The sequence below is a fragment of the Panthera pardus genome, unplaced genomic scaffold (assembly GCF_024362965.1).
Source record: "Panthera pardus isolate Hobbes unplaced genomic scaffold, ASM2436296v1 HiC_scaffold_20, whole genome shotgun sequence".
In the NCBI taxonomy this organism is placed as follows: Eukaryota; Metazoa; Chordata; class Mammalia; order Carnivora; family Felidae; genus Panthera; species Panthera pardus.
The window spans coordinates 30,839,798-30,857,577 of NW_026526766.1; the positions used below are offsets into that span (position 1 = coordinate 30,839,798).

A 17,780-nucleotide genomic window follows, 5' to 3' on the forward strand; every position below is an offset into this window, starting at 1 on the left:
TGAAGAAGTATGATTTGGGAAGCATCACTTTACCTGATTTAGAAAACCCAGAAACTAACCAATGAAAATACAGCCAACTGATTTTTGACAAAGGAAAAAATTCAATGGAAGAAAGGTAATGGTACAGAACAAGTAGATATCCACAGGCAACAAAATGATCTCAGCATAAACTTCACTATACAGGAATTAACTCAAAATGCACCATTAATGTAAATGTAAATGTAAAATGACCTAATTTTTTAAAATGTGGAGAAAACCTTTGGACCAAAAACTTGGTGAAGCATTCTTAGACACAACAACAAAACACTCTGATAAATAGGACTTCATCGAAATTAAAAATTTACACTCTGCTAAAGACTTTATGAAGAGGATGAGAAGACAAGGCACAGACTAGTATAAACATGTAAAAATTATACATTTGACAAAAAACTTATATCTAGACTATATGAACTCACAAAATTCAATGGTAAAGCAACAACAACAACGTGAAGTAAGAGGAGGGAACACTTTCAAATTCATTTTATGAGGCCAGCATTACTCTGATACCAAAACCAGACAAGAACACCACAAGAAGGAGAATTACAGGCCCATATTCTAGATGAACATACATAGTCCTCAACAAAATATTAGCAAACTGAATTCAACAACACACTAAAAGGATCATTGAAAATTTATTCCAAAGATGCAAGGATGGTTCAATATTTGGAAATCAATCAATGAGATATACCATATTAACAAAATGAAGAATAAAAATCATGTGGTCATATCAATATGCAGAAAAAGTATCTGATAAAATTCAATGTCCATTTATGATAAAAAAATTTTCAACAAAATGAGTACAGAGGGAATGTATCTCAACATAGTGAAAGCCATATATAACAAGCCCAGAGCTAATATCATACTGAATGGTGAAAAGCTGAGAGTTTTTCCTCTAAGATCAGGAAAAAAGACGCCCACTCTCACTAATTTATTTAACATCCTATTGGAAGTCCTAGCCACAGCAATTAGGCAAGGAAAAGAAATAAAAGGCATCCAAATCAGTAAGGAAGTAAAACTGTCACTATTTGCAAATGACACATTATACATAGAAAACCCTAAAGACTCTACCAAAAAACTCTTTGAATACATGAATTCAGTAAAGTTGTAGGATATAAAAATCAAGATACAGAAAACTGGTGTGTTTCTATACACAAGCTATCAGAAGAAAAAAACAAAAACAATCCCAGTTATAATAAAAAAATAAAATACCTAGGAATATATTTAATCAAAGAGGTGAAAAACCTATACAGTGACAACTATAAGGCATTGATGAAAAAAATTAAAGAAGAGAAATAAATGGAAAGATATTCTGTGCTTATGGAGTGGAATAATTAATACTGTTAAAAAGTCCATACTACCCAAAGCAATCTGCAAATTCAATGTAATCCCTATCAAAATTCCAATGGCATTTTTCACTGAACTGGAAGAAACAATTCTAAAATTTGTATATAATCACAAAAGACCCCAAAGAGTCAAAGCAATCTTGAGAAAGATGCTAGGGGCATCACACTCCCTGATTTAAAACTGTATTACAAAGCTGTAGTAATCAAAATGGTATGGTATTGGCACAAAAACAGACACACAGAGCAATGAAATAGCCCAGAAATAAACCTATGCATATATAGCCTATCAACTCACTACAAAAGAGCCAAGAAATATACAATAGGGAAAGGGCAGTCTCTTAAATAGGTGTTGGAAAAACTGGACAGCCACATGTAAAACTATGAAACTGGACCATTATCTTAAACCATATACAAAAATTAACTCATAATGGATTAAAAACTTGAATTTAAGACCTAAAGCCATAGAACTCCTAGAAGGAAACAAAGGCTTGGTCCTTGACACTGGTCTTGGTGAGGACTTTTTTGGATTCAACATCAAAAGCATAAGCAAAAAAGCAAAAAATCAAATGGGACTACATAAAACAAAAGCTTCTGCACAATAAAGGTACCATCAACAAAATGAAAAAAGCAACCTATTTGAATGGGAGAAATACATGAAAACCATATATCTGATAAGGGATTAATATCCAAAATATATAAAGAACTCCTACAACTTAACAGCAAAAACCAAACAATTTATTTAAAATATGGGCAGAGGTGCCTGGGTGGCTCAGGCAGTTAAGTGTCTGACTTCAGCTCAGATCATGATCTCATGGTTTGTGAGTTCAAGCCCTGCATTGGGCTCTGTGCGGACAGCTCAGAGCCAGGAGCCTGCTGTGTCTCCTTCTCTCTCTGTCCCTACCCTGCTCACACTCTGTCTCTTTCTCAAAAATGAATAAATATTAAAAAAATAAAAACAAAATAAAATAAAATATGGGCAGAGCAACTGAATGGATTTTTCCAAAGAGGACACATAGATGGCCAACAAATACATGAAAATGTGGTCAACATGATTAGTAATCAGGGAAATGAAAATCAAAACGAAATGAGTTATCACCTCACACTTGTTAGAATGGCTATTATCAAAAGGATAGGAAATAACAAGTGTTGGCGAGTATGGGGAGAAAAGGAAATCCTCGTGCACTATTGATGGGAATGTAAATTGGTACAATCACAATGGAAAACAATATGGAGTTTCCTCAAAAATTAAAAGTAGAGCTACCATATGATTCAGCAATTCCACTTCTGAGTATCTGAAGAAAATGAAAACACTAACTAGAAGAGACATATTAACCCCCATGTTCACTTGGCATTATTTATGATAGCCAAGAAAATGGAAATAACCCAAGTGTCCACTGATAAGCAAATGGATAAGAAAATGTATTTATATATATTTGTACTTATTTATTTAGATGGAATTTTATTCAGCCCTAAAAAAGAATGAAATCTTGCTATCTGTGACAACATTAATGGATCTTGACAGCATTATGCTAAGTACAATAATTCAGACAGAGAAAGATGAACAGGATATGATCTCATATGTGGAATCTAAAAACAAAAATCAAGTGCACAGATACAGAGAATAGGTTGGTGGTTGTCACAGGCAGGGGGTAAAGGGGCTTGAAATAAGTGATGGGAATTAAAAGGTACAAATTTCTAATTATAAAATAAATAAATCATGAAAATGTAATCATAAAAAAAAGTGAAGAAGACTCCAGTGTAAGAGGGTAGACTAGGAGGTCCGAGCTGTTGTTTCCCAATAATGATCTAACAACTATCCATTGATGAAAATAGATCTGGGTCAGCTCTAGAGTATAATTAACACATTGTAGCAACCTAGTAGAGTGCAAAAACTGAGGACAGTGGCATAGAAAAGCACAGAAAACATCTTACATGTATTACCCCATGTTCTAGCATGGCACCCTTTGGTGCCAGGAGGAATTCCCTCAGCCATATTCCTTTGTTAGGGAAAAAGAAGAGCAGAAAGGACCTCCTTTGTTACCAACAACCTTAACAGTCTTCACTGTCACAAAAGACAGCTTGCAACCTTCTCCAATAAGGACACCTCTAGTCTTTGCCTATGCTGCCCAGAGTCCATGCTGTTGTAACCCTCTGGAGCAGGAGACACCACTGTGTTCCCTTTGGGGCTAGAGCCATGGCACCCTGGCAATACCAAACACATGCTTGAGTCCTGGACTTTGGTGCTGCCATTCTGTGTGTCTGCACCCTGGCACCAAAAGAGAGCCTCATGGCCATGATATCCATCAGTGGGGCAACGGAGACCAGGGGCAGTCCAACAGCCTTTGTCACCAGGACCCCAGAAGCTCTTGCTGCTGCTATAGCTGCAGCCTTCACTGCCAACAATCTCCAGTGCTGACTTCAGCTAATGGAGCTGCCCTAAGTCCACAGTATGCTGCCCACCCCTGCCAGGGATGCAGCTTCCACACACGACCCAACTAGCCCCCTCATACCCACCCTTAAGTAAAGGTCTTTCTTTACTGAATCCAGTCTGTAAGCTTAAAAGAAGTGAATGCTCCTACAAAGGACATCAGCACAAAACTACAAGGAACATGAGAAACAAAACAAACATGAGACTACCAAAAGAAAGAGAGAAATTTATAGTAACTCAACAAACATGAAACTACCAAAAAAAAAAAAAAAAAAAAAGGAATAAATTTACAGTAACCCCAAAGATATGGAGATCTATGAACTGGCTGGCAAAGAATTAAAAATAATTGTTTTAAAAAAGATCAGCAAACTAAAAAAGAACACAGATAGCTCAGTGAAACCAGGAAAATATTTCACGAACAAAATGAGAAGTTCAACAAAGAGAAATCATAAAAGTAAAAAAATTTTTAAAAACCAACAAATTCTGAGGCTAAAGAACACAATGAATGTAATAGAGAATGTCAACAGCAGACTTCATCAAGAAGAAATAATCTGTAAATCTGAAGATAGGTCATTTGAAATTATCTAGTCAGAGAAGAAGAAGCAATGAAAAAAAGTGAAGAACACCTTTGGGATTTATGGGACAAAAGAACCAATACACACATTCTAGGAGTCCCAGGAGAAGAGAGGAAGAGACATAAGGTTTATTTAAAGAAATCATGACTAAAAAGGTCTCAAATCTAGGGAGGGAAATGGACATCCAGATTCATTAAGCTCCAAGAACCCTAAATAAGATCAACTTAAATAAGAGCACACCAAGTTACAATATCATCAAATTGTCAAAAGTCACAAAGAGATTTTTGAAAGCAGCAGGCAAAAAGTGACTCATCAAATAGAAGGTAAGACTATTAGTAGATTTCTCAGCAGGAACCCCGCAGGTTAGGAGAGAGTGGGATCATATATTCAAAAATACTAAAAGAAAAAGCCTTCCAACCAAGAATACCTTACCTGGCAAAATTATCCTTTACAAATGAAGAAGAGATTAAAATCTTTCCCAAACAAACAAAAACCAAGGGAGTTTATTACCACTAGATCTGCTTTACAAGAAACACTTAATCAGAGGAATTCTTCAAATCAAAATGAAAACACAGAAGTATATGAAAGCATAAAGCTCATTAATAAAAATAAATAGGCCAAACATAGAATATGATAACACTGTAATAGTGGTATGTAAATTACTTTTAACTAATTTAAAAATTTGTTAATGGATATATAGTATGAAGAGAATTCTGACAAGAACATAAATTGTGAGAGAAAGAGTAAAAGTAAAATTTTTATGTGCAACTGAGGTTAAGCTGTTATTAATTTAGAATAGATGGTTATAACTACAAGACATTTTATGCAATAGTCAAGCTAACTACAAACAAAACACCTATAATAGATACACAGAAGATTAAAAAAAAAATCCAAGCAAATGACATAAAAAAATCTTTAAATAATAAAGACAGCAAGACAAGAAAAAAAGGACAAAAAAAAAACCCCACAAAACAGACAGAAAACAATTTAACAACATGCCATAAGTCATCACCTGTCAATAGTTAAATGTAAACAGATTAAACCCCCAATTGAAAAGGCATAGAATAGCTAAATGAATTAAACACACACACACACACACACACACACACACACACACACAGGACCTAGAGATAGGCTGTCTATAGGCAACTAAGTTTAGATTTAAGGCCACATATAGACTGAAAGAGAATGGATGGAAAAAGATATTTTATGTAAATAGCAACCAAAAGAAAGCAGAGTGGCTATACTTGTACCAACAAAATGGAAATAAAGTGAAAAACTCTCCAGAAACTAAGTCACTACATAATGATAAGAGGATCAATTTGACAGGAAGGTATCACAATTACATACACACCTAACATCAGAATGTATGCGCGCACACGCACGTATGGGCTTATCTCGTTTTATTGTGCTTTGCTTTATTGCACTTTACTGATATTGCACCTTGCATAAATTGAAGACTGGTGGCAACCCCGCACTGAGAAGTCTATTGGTGCCATTTTTTCAATAGTATTCACTCACTTTGTGTATCACATTTTGGTAATTCTCAAAATATTTCAAATGTTTTCATTAGGACTTCCAGGGAAGATGGCAGAGTAGGGGGACCCTAAGCTCACCTCACCCCATGGACACAACTAGATAACATTCACATTAATGTAAGTAACCCAGAAACAACTGAGGACTGGCAGAACAAACTCCACAACTAAGGGTAGAGAAGACGCCACATGGAAGAGGGTAGGAAGGCCAAAGATGCAGTCAGGAGCTAAATGGCCCATGGGACAGGAAGGATGCCAAGAGTGTAGAACAAGATGGGAAGGATGCCAAGAGTGTGGATGTCAAGAGAGAGAAACAGATGCATACTGCAGAGTCCACATGGGAACGATGAATCCCTGTAACATTTGGCTTTAAAAACTGAGGATCTGGGACACCTGGGTGGCTCAGTTGGTTGAGCATCCAACTTCGGCTCAGGTCATGATCTCACAGTTCATGGGTCTGAGCCCACATCAGGCTCATTGCTGTCAGTGTGGATCGTGCTTTGGAACCTCTGTTCCCCTCCTCCTACCCCTCCCCTACTCATTCTCTCTCTCTCCCTCTCTCCCTCTCCCCCTCCCCCACCCACTTCTCTCTCTCTCAAAAATTAATGTTAAAAAAAACCAGAGGAACCAAATCTCCTGAGTTCTTACAATCAATGGGATTGAACACCTAGAACTTTAAAAATCAGTAGCCTAATCTCCGGGAGAGCAGGGGGTTGAGAGGAAACTGAGTCCCCATCCTTAAAAACAGTCCAACAAAAACAGCACAACAAACAGTCCTGCAGTGATATCACACAGGAGCAGCAGTTTAAAAACAGCCTGGGGTATATAGGAGGGAATTTGTTTACTAATCTTGCAGCCTGTGCTAGAGGGAGAGGGATCATTGGGAGACTTTTCCAGGAATAAAGGAGTTGGCAGGTGCCATTTCTCTCCTACCCCCCCAAAGCAACATGTGGGAACCAGCACAGTGCCAACATTCACTACCAAACTTGCTAATAGTGAACCCCCAGCCCCGTTTCCCTGTGGACTCACCCCCTCCAGCCAGCTCCAGCTCTCTTTCCACAGAAGACCCTTCCAAACCTTGTTAACACAGTGCATCCCACCCCCAACCTCCATCTCCTGCACTTCTGTGGCCAATATACTCTTGGCCAGAGCCCATCCAAAGCACTGCCACAACCCTGACAGTGTGCAAGCAGCCACACAAGGGTCAGCAACACTCCACAGTGACTCCTGCCCCTGGGAGAGGGAAAGATAACCACATAAAATAGACTATGGCCCAGTGGGGGCGGACAGCTGGTCTGACTGCAGGCTCCACCCACCACAGAAAGCTTCTCAGGGGACAAAACAGGGAAAGTAACCTGCAGTTCAATGCTGCTGCATCTCTGGCAAATAGCTGGTCTGACTCACATCAAGCCCAAGGCAGCCCGAGTGACCACTAATACCACCAGGACCACACCCTGTACACAACAGGCAGAGAGACATTGCAGACAACTGGACTGAAGGAAAGGTGGCTCAGCCACAACAGACAGCACAAGCAACACACATAGGAGACACCTTTGAAGCACCAGGTTCTACTGATCAAGGGACACTTCACTGCAGGACACTATAGAACCTCTTTTTCATAAGGCAATTACTTTCAAGAGCAGGAAATGCAGCTTACTTTCCTAATACAGAAGCAGACACAGAGAGTCAGGCAAAATAAGCAGAGGAATATGTCCCAAATGAGAGAACAGGACAAAAATCACAATGACATAAGCAAAATGGAGACAAATAATATGCCCGATAGAGAAATTAAAGTAATGGTCATAAAGATACTCACAGGACCTCAGGAAATCCTTAACAAAGAGACAGTAAACATAAAAAAGAACCAATCAGAGATGAAGAACTCAAAAAATGAAATTCAAAATACACTGGATGGAGGGGCGTCTGGGTGGCTCAGTCAGTAAGGGTCCAACTTTGGCTCAGGTCATGATCTCGCAGTTCGTGGGTTTGAGCCTCCCATCGGGCTTTGTGCTGACATCTCAGAGCCTGGAGCCTGCTTTGGAGTCTGTGTCTCCCTCTCTTTCTCTGTGCCCCACCTCCCACTCATGCTCTGTCTCTCTCTCTCTCTCTCTCTCTCTCTCTCAAAAATAAATAAACATTAAAAAATTTTTTTTGTTCATACACTAGATGGAATGAATGGTAGCCTAGAGAAAGGAGAAGAATAGATTAATGACCTGGAAGACACAGTAATGGAAAGCAATCAAACTGAACAGTAAGAGAAAAAAAGTAATACAAAATGAAAATAGATTTAGGAAACTCAGCAACATCATCAAGCATAATAACAGAGAGAAAAGGTGGCAGAAATTTTGAAGAAATAGCTGAAAACTCCCCAAACCTGGGAAGAAAACAAAAATCCAGACCCAGGAGACACAGAAAGTCTTGAATAAAAGCAACCCAAATAGGTCCACACTAAGACACACAGTAATTAATGTGGCAAAAGTAGTAATAAAGAGAGAATTTCAATAGCAAGAGAAAAGAAACAGTCATATACAAGGTAAACCCCTTACGACTATCAGCTGAGTTTTCAGCAAGAAACTTTGTAGGCAACAAGGGAGTAGCATGATATATTTAATGTGCTGAAAGGAAAAAACTTGCAGCCAAGAATACTCTACCTAGCAAGGCTATCATTCAGAATAGAAGAGGAAACAAAGTTTCCAAGACAAACAAAAGCTAAAGGAATTCATGACCAATAATCAGCCTTGAAAGAAATGGGGCATTGGGTGGCTCAGTCAGTTAAAGTGTTTGACTCTTGATTTCAGCTCAGGTCATGATCTCATGGTTGTGGGATTGAGCCCCGCAGAGCCTGCTAGGAATGCTCTCTCTGCCCCTCCCCCACCTGCTTTCACTTTCTCTCAAAATAAACAAACAAACAAATAACAACAAAATGTTAAAGGAGACTCTTTATGTGGGGGGAAAAAAAAAGACCCTAAGTAGGAGTAAGAAAAGTAGGAAGCACAATGGGCATTAAGGAGGACACTTGTTGGGATGAGCACTGGGTATTATATGTAAGTGATGAATCGCTAAATTCTACTCCTGAAATCATTATTACACTATATGTTAACTAACTTGTATTTAAATAAAAAAAAAAAAAAAAAAAAGAAAAGTAGGAAGCACAAGAGCAGTAAAAATAAATGTACCTATAAAAATCAGTCAAGGGACTCACAAAATAAAAGGATGTAAAATGTGACACACACCTAAAATGGGGTGGAGGGAAGTAAAGAATGGGTTCAAACTTAAGTGACCATCAACTTAATATAAAATGATATATGCAAAGGATCTTACATACAAATTGAATGGTAACCACAAACCAGAAATCAGTAATAGATACACAAAAAATAAAAAGCAAGGAATCCCAGTACATCACTAAAGAAGCAAGCAAGCAGCAATAATTACACTGAACGTACATGGACTAAATGCTCCTATCAAAGACATGGGTTGACAGAATGCATAAAAAAGCAGGACCCATCAATATGCTGCCTACAAGACACTTATTTCAGACCTAAAGACACATGCAGATTGAAAATGAAGGGATGGAGAAGTATCTATCATGCAAATGGATGTGAAAAGAAAGGGTAGCAATATTTATATTGGACAAAATAGACTTTATTTATTTAATAAATAGTCAATATATGCTATTTTATTTTTTTAGCTTTTTTAAAATTATAGTTAGTTAACATACAATCTAATATTAGTTTCAGATATATAATATACACCTGGATTCAACACTTCCATATACCACCTAGTGTTCATCACAAGAAGTACACTCCTTAATCCCCATCACCTATTTAATCCATCCCCCACATCCACTTCTGTTCTGGTAACCAGTGACAAAATACACTTTGAAACAGAGACTGCAACAAGGACACTATTTAATTGTGAAGGGAACAATCCAATAAGAAGATATAACAATTTTAAATACTTATGCACCCAATATTGAAGCACCCAAACACATAAAGCAGTTAATAATAACATAGAAAGAACTTCTACAACTCAACACACACACACACACAGAAATAATAATCCAGTTAAAAATGGGCAGATGACATGAATGGACATTTCTTTACAGAGGACATACAAATGGCCAACAGCAAATGGAAAGATGCTCAACATCACTCATCATCAGGGAAATGTAAATCAAAACCACAATGAGACATCACCTCACACCTATCAGAATGGCTAAAATCAAAAACACAAGAAACAATGGATATGGAGCAAAGGAACCTTTGTGCACTGTTGGTAGCAATGTAAACTAGTATAGCTGTTGAAAACAGTATGGAGATTACTCAAAAAAAAAAAAAGAATTACCATATGATCAAGTAATTCCACCCAGTAGTGGAAGAAGTGCCCTATGTTTAGGGCAGCATTATTTACAATAGCCCAGATATAGAGGCACCCCAAGTGTCCACAAATTGATGAATGGATAAAGAAGGTATGGTATATACATACAATGGAATATCACTCAGCCTTAAAAAAGAATGAAATCCTGCCATTTGCAACAACACACATGGAACTAACTAGATGGTATAATGCTAATAAATGAAATAAGTCAATCAGAAAAAGACAAATACCATGTGATTTCACTAATATATGAAATTTAAGGAAAAAAAACCACAAATGAACAAGAAAAAAAGAAAAAACAAAAAACAGATTCTCAATTATAGAGAACAAACTGATGGTTAGGAGAGGGGAGGTGGGTAGAGGGACGTATGGGTGAAATAGGTAAAGGGGATTAAGAGTACACTTATCTTGACGAGCACTGAGTAATGTACAGAATTGCTGAATTATTACATTGTACTCCTGAAACTAATAGAACACTGTATATTAACTATACTGGAATTAAAATTAAAAAAAATCTTTCATTATTATTATTTTTGTTAATGGCAATCTGTTATCAGTGATAATGACTTCCTGAAAGCTCAGATGATGATTAGCAGTTTTTCAGCAACAGTTTTTTAAGTAAGACATGTACATTGTTTTTTAGACATAATGCTATTACATACTTAATAGACTACAGTATAGCGTAAACATAACTTTTATAATGCATTGTGAACCCAAAAAGTTCATTTGACTTGCTGTATTGTAGTATTCATTTCATTGTGATGGTCTGGAATTGAACCTGCAAAATCTCTGAGGTATGTCCAAATAGATCTAAAGAGAGAAGCTGAGAGCAATTTTCATTGCTTCATTACTGAAGTAGGTAACTTCAGTACTTCACTTACAATAATGGGTAATGAATCTAGACATAAAAATAAATAAAGAAACAGCTGACTTGAACAACATGATAGATCAACTGGATCCAGCAGACATATACAAAACTTTCCATCCATCAAAAGAAAACACATTTTCTCCAGTATACACATTACTGTCCCGGATAAATCTTATGTTAGGTCACAAAACAAATCTTAAATTTAAGAAGACTGAAATCATTCTGAGTATCTTTTCTGAACTATAAATCAACACAGCAAGAAAACAGGAAAAATCACAAAAATGTGGAAACTAAACAACAAAGTTGAATAAACACTGGGTCAGAAAGGAAAAGTAACGTACAAAGTATCTTGAATCAAGTAAAAGCAAAAATCCAATGTACTGAAAGTTACGAGATACAGCACAAGCAGTATTAGAGGAAGTTTATAGCAATAATGCCTACATTAAAAAATTTAAAAAATCAAATAAACAAGTTTACATCTTAAGGAACTAGAAAAAGAAGAACCGAACCAAGAAGGTAGGAAATAATACAGGTTAGAGAAGAAATAAATGTAACAGAGAAGAGAATACAAAAATGAGCAAAATTAACAGTTGGTGTTTTGAAAAAATAAACAAAATGAACAAGTCCCTTTTAGACTAAAAAAAGACAAAAGACTCAAAATAAAAAATGAAAAGAGATATTACAACAGATTCTTCACAAATAAAAAGGATTATAAAGGATTAATATGAACAACTATACAAACAAATTCACCTAGAAGAAATGGATAAATTCCTAAAAATATACAAGATGGATAAAGAAGAAACAGAGGGGCACCTAGGTGGCTCAGTTGGTTAAGCATCTGATTCTTCATTTTACAGTTGTGAGATCAAGCCCTGTGTCAGGCTCTGCACTGGGCGTGGAGCCAGCTTAAGATCCTCTCTCTCTCTCTCTCTCTCTCTCTCTCTCTCTCTCTCTCTCTCTGCCCCTTCCCCCTCTTGTGCGTGCATGAGCACATGCGCACTCTCTCTCAAAGAAAAAAAAAAAAGGAAGAAGAAAGAGAAAGCTTAAACAGACTAATGACAAATAAGGAGACTGAATCAGTAATCAAAAATCTCCTGACAAAGAAAAGTCTGGGGTGACATGGCTCAACAACCGAATTCTACCAGACATTTAAAGAATACCAATCTTTCTTGAACTCTTTCAAAAAATGTAAAAAAGAACATTTCCAAACTCATTTTGTGAGACCACCATCACCCCGATTGTAAATCCAAAGAAAGACATCACAAGAAAAGAAAACTATAGGCTAATATCCTTGATGAACACAGATTCAAAAATTCTTAAAGACCAGCAAACTGAATTTAATAGCACATTTAAAAGGATCTTATATCATTAACAAGTAGGATTTATCCCTGGGACACAAGGTTGTTTACATGCAAATCAATCTATGTAATACACCATACAAAGAAATGAAAGGAAAAAAACCCATATTAGCATATCAAAAGACAGAGAAAAAGCATTTGACAAAGCTCAATATTCATTCATGATTAAAATTCTCAACAAAATAGGTATAGAAGTAAATTTCCTCAATACAATAAAGGCATATATGAAAAGCCCACAGCTAACATCACAATCAATGGGGGAATACTGAAAGCTTTCCCTGTAAGATCCAGTAGAAGGCAAGGGTGCCCACCATTACCACTTCTATTCAACATACTATTGGAAATGTTATCCAAGGCAATTAGACAAGAAAAAGAAATAAAAGGTATCTAAAACTGAAGGGAAAAAGTAAAATTATGTTTGCAGATGACATGATTCTATAGGTAGAAAACCCTAAAGACTCAACTAAAAAAAAAAAAAAAAACCTGTTAGGGCGCCAGGGTGGCTCAGTTGGTTAAGTGGCCAACTCTTGATTTCAGTTCAGGTAATGATCTCACCGTTTGTGAATTTGAGCCCCAAGTCGGGCTCTGTGCTGACAGCATAGAGCCTGCTTGGTATTCTCTCTCTCCCTCTCTCTCTTTGCCCCTACCCTGCTTGTGCTCAAACTCTCTCAAAAATAAATAAACATTAAAAAATAAAAATTAAAATAAAAATTAAAAACCTATTAAAACTAAAAAATTTAGTACCATTGGAGGGTTCAAAATCAACATAGTTTCTATATATGAACAATGAATTATCTGAAAAGAAAATTTAAAAATACTTAGGAATAAACTTAACCAAAGAGCTGAAAGACTTGTATACTAAATATTATAAAACATTGATGGAAAAAAAAGAAGATACAGATGTATGGAAAAACATTCCATATTCATGGATTGAAGAATTAGTACTGTTAAAATGTCCCTAGTATCCAAAGTGATCTACAGATTCAATGTAATTCCTATCAAAATCCCAATGGTATTCTTTGCAGAAGTACAAAAAAAATCCTAAAATTCATACATAATCACAAAGACCCTGGACAGCCATAGCAACCTTGAGAAAGAACAATGTTGGAAGCTTATGATAGGAAAAGCTAGGATTCAGTAGGCAGAGAGAGAAAGGTTGGGACGGAGGTCCCTGGGTGGGGAAAAACACATATTTTAGAACAATGCTGGGAGTGTCTGACCACAGCAAATCCCCTTGGCATAAGGCTCCTCCTAAGAATGTAAGAGACACCACTTACTCCCCTCAGGTTTCCCTCAGGAATTTGATAAAAGACCTAACTAAAAATAAGTAGACAATAAAACACATGACCCACAAGGAATGATATGGCCACACACCCCTCATACAATGGAACTGAGTCAATCAGGAATGGACAACTCAGCATCTAAAGCTATCAAGCTAATAATGGTAGAACCTGAGAATGATTAAGGGGGAAGGAAGTGGGTGGGGGGGGCACCACTAGAACCTTATAAAACAAAGTCCATTGCCTAAAGTCTGTGGGCATTCAAAAGTGAATGTAAACAGCTTTCATACTATTCTTCCTTTCTGCTCTTATACTCTAATAAACTTTTGCTTGCTGCTCATTTTGTGTATACCTCTTCATTCCTAAAGTGGCGAGATAACAAACCCCGTGTAATGAAGTAAAAAATCCTGCAAAAGCATCACACTTCCAAACTTCAAAATATGCTACACAAAACTAGAATAATGAAAACAGTATGGTACTGGCATAAAAACAGGCATTTAGACCAATGCAGTAGTACAGAGGACACAGGAATATATCCATACGTCTATAGTTAATTGGTCTTAAACATGGTATCAAGAACACACAATGGAAATAGAACAGTTTCTTCAATAAATGGTACTGGGAAAACTGGATATCCAGAAGCAGAAGAATGAAAATGGACTCTTAAACTACATAAAAAAGTAAACTCAAAATGGATTAAAGACTTAAACGTAAGACCTGAAAATCCTAAAACTCCCTAGAAGAAAACATTGAGAGAAAGCTCCTTGACATCAGTGTTGGCAATTGTTTATTGGATATGATACCAGAAGCACAGGCAACAAAAATTACAAGTGAGACTACTTCAAACTAAAAAAGCCTCTGGACAGCAAAGGAAACAAGGTGAAAAGGCAATTTATACTACAGAAAAGAGGCTACAATGATATAATATATATTATTTGTACCTCATTATATCATTGTATCATTTATACTTCAGCAAAAGTGATTAACATTTTAAAAATAAAAACCAGAATACCTAGTTGAAAGAGAGTCACATGGTAAGGTCTGCTTACCCACTGAGACCAGGTGGCTGTAGTTCTCCAGCATCACATCTCTGTACAGGGTCCTCTGAGCAGAGTCCATTTGCTGCCACTCCTCCTGGGTGAACTCCACAGTTATGTCCTTGAATGACACTGATGCCTGTTAACAGCACAATTCTAATAAATCTGTCCAGAATCAGGGACATGGAAAAAACTTTTGGAAACTAAGTCTTACTATGTTTACTGTTTTAGAGTTTAAAACAAAATGCTATAAAGGATATAACTATCATGGCCCTAACTCTGTCTTATACTTTGGGGACATGCACATGATTAGTAAAAAAAAAAAAAAATATTCTCGTGCTTGGATTTATTTATATTTACTTTTTTTTTAAAGTTTATTTTGAGAGAGAGAGAGAGAGAGAGAGAGAGAAAGAACATGTGCACGAACATGGGGAGGGGCAGAAAGAGAGAGGGGGAAAGAAGGAATCTCAAGCAGGCTCCGTGCTGTCAGCATAGAGCATTACATAGGGTTCGAACTCACAAACCAAGAGATCATGACCTAAGCCGAAATCAAGAATCGGACACTTAACTGATTGAGCCACCAACGCTCCCCTACTTATATTTACTTTTAATTTACATACATATATTGTCACTTAATATAATAAGAAAGCTTAATGTCTTTTTTTTTTTCAGGTAAAGTTATTACAAATAGGATTCCTGTATACATTTCCCCTACACAAACAGATTACACTGAGCACTCTGTAGATTATACACATCCCAACCTGGAGATCTGTCCGGGGGTAATAGAGAACCAATGAAGAGATACATGTAAGACTGGGGGAGTATTTACCCACCACCAGACTCATATTTCAGGAGCAATGCTTTAGAACAGGATTCCTTCAACCCAGCACTACCAACAATGTGGACTAGATAATGCTATTTTTGTGGAAGACTGTCCTGTATGTTTTAGGATGTTTATCAATATCCCTATCTTCTACTGATTAGATGCCAGCCACATGCCCAGTTGTGACCATCAAAAATATCTCCAAACATTGCCAAATGTCTTCTGGGGAGCAAAATTGACTCCAGTTAGGAATCACTGATCTATATTAACAGTGGACAATGTCTTAAACAGCAAAACAAAAGACCCAATTTAAGACATAAATTATACTCAGGCATGATGAAAAATGGGAAACTAATCCCTACAAGAAACAAAACCTGGTCATTATTTTCCTGTGCAACTATAAACAGAGATGCTACACAAGCAACTGGGTATATTGATGTCATATGCAGAGACTGGAAGAACAATTAAGGATCAGAGGTTGGCTCATGGTGAGGCAGATGTTCTTCATTTGTACTCAAAACACCTGTGGAACATACAGATGGAATTATTTATTTCATTGCTGGTTGCATGATTTTGGAACAGAGAGAGGTCTAAAATGAAAATGAAGATTTTAAATATGATAACTGAAGTCATCAGAGAAAAAGGAATGGCTCAAAAAGAACAGAGAAACAGGAAAGAAAAGGACCAAGTAAGGAATTCAAGGAAATACCAAAATTTAAGAGGCAGGTAGAAAAAGAAAGGCCATGAAGGCTGAGAAAGAATTCTGAAATGGCAGAAGGAGAAATTGGAAAGACTAGAGTACTAGAAATTAAGAGAAAAGAGAATTATAAGCATGATTCCTCTAGTTCAAGGAATAGACTGAGTACATCCCTGCCTTCAAACCACAGTCAGGTAAAATACAAAACCTACTATCAAAGCATGACAAAAGAGAAACACAGAGAAATACCCCAGCAGAAGGCCTGAAAATCTTAACAAATTCTGGAAGACAGTGGGTAAGATGGTATTAGATAAGCAAAACAGGACAATGCTGGTCACAATCTAATACAAACATAGAAGTGGGCAGAAGTAGCAGGGAAATGATAAGAGTATGAAAAGACATCCAAGATGACCTAGAACCAAGTGTGTAATAGGAAGAATAATTAACAGAGTAAATTTCTTATTTGAATACAGGTGACGTCATTCAAATGAATGAAAAAAGACCATACAAAAAAAATGTCACAGGGTAACTAGATGGCCATCTGGGAAAAGACTAATCTATACCTTGTACCACACAGCAGGATAAAAATTAAAATGGGGGGTGCATGGGTGGCTCAGTCAGTTAAACATCCAACTTCGGCTCAGGTCACAATCTCATGGTTCGTGAGTTCGAGGCCCACATCAGGCCCTCTGCTGTCAGCACAGAGCCTGCTTCAGATCCTCTGTCCCCTCTCTCTGCCCCTCCCCAGCTCATGCGCATGCCCTCTCTCTCTTAAAAATAAATAAAACATTAAAAAAAATTAAAATGTATTCAAGATCTAAATGTAAAAAATTAATTCCAGAGTACTACACAGAACAATTATTTTACAATGTTAGAGTGGGAAATACCCAACTATGACTGAAAATCTAGGAATCATAAATGAAAAAAAATGCTAAATTTGACATAAAAATCAAAGGCCTTTATGACAAAAAAAAAAAATGAGCAAGGCAAAACTGCAAAAAACTTCAGGAAAATTGTGCAATTTATATTACAGAAAAGACGCTATAATGACATACTGGATACAGTAATTAAAATCAGCACATCAATAGGAAAACAGGCAAGGGATAAACAGTTCAACAAGAAAGAAATATAAATGAATTACAAACAAAAAAAAATGTTCCACACCTCACTCATGAGAAGAGAAAGGCTTATAAAACGAAACAGATCTTTAAAATCACATTGGTAAAAATTTGGTAAATTTAACAGCATGCTCTATTTGCAAGGCTGTAGAAAAGAAACATACTCTCAGGCTGTTAGCTCTACCCTAAATTACATCCAGAGTTGGACCACTTCAAAGTAACTAACACCCTTATGATCATCATTTCTTGGTAGGATTATAGAAGTAGGCTCCTATATTGTTCCCACTTCTAGTCTAGAGTCT

The 17,780-nt window shown here is 36.7% G+C and overlaps 1 protein-coding gene across 1 annotated transcript in view; it reads right to left on the reverse strand.

Annotated features, from left to right (window-relative positions):
* The window catches only part of LOC109260773 (zinc finger protein 782-like), a 74,298-nt gene that overhangs the window by 52,179 nt on the left and 4,339 nt on the right, over window positions 1-17,780 (reverse strand). Inside the window, exon 3 of the mRNA XM_053907872.1 lies at window positions 14,853-14,979. Within this exon, the coding sequence (XP_053763847.1) occupies window positions 14,853-14,979 (127 nt within the window). The remainder of the gene's footprint in view (window positions 1-14,852; window positions 14,980-17,780) is intronic.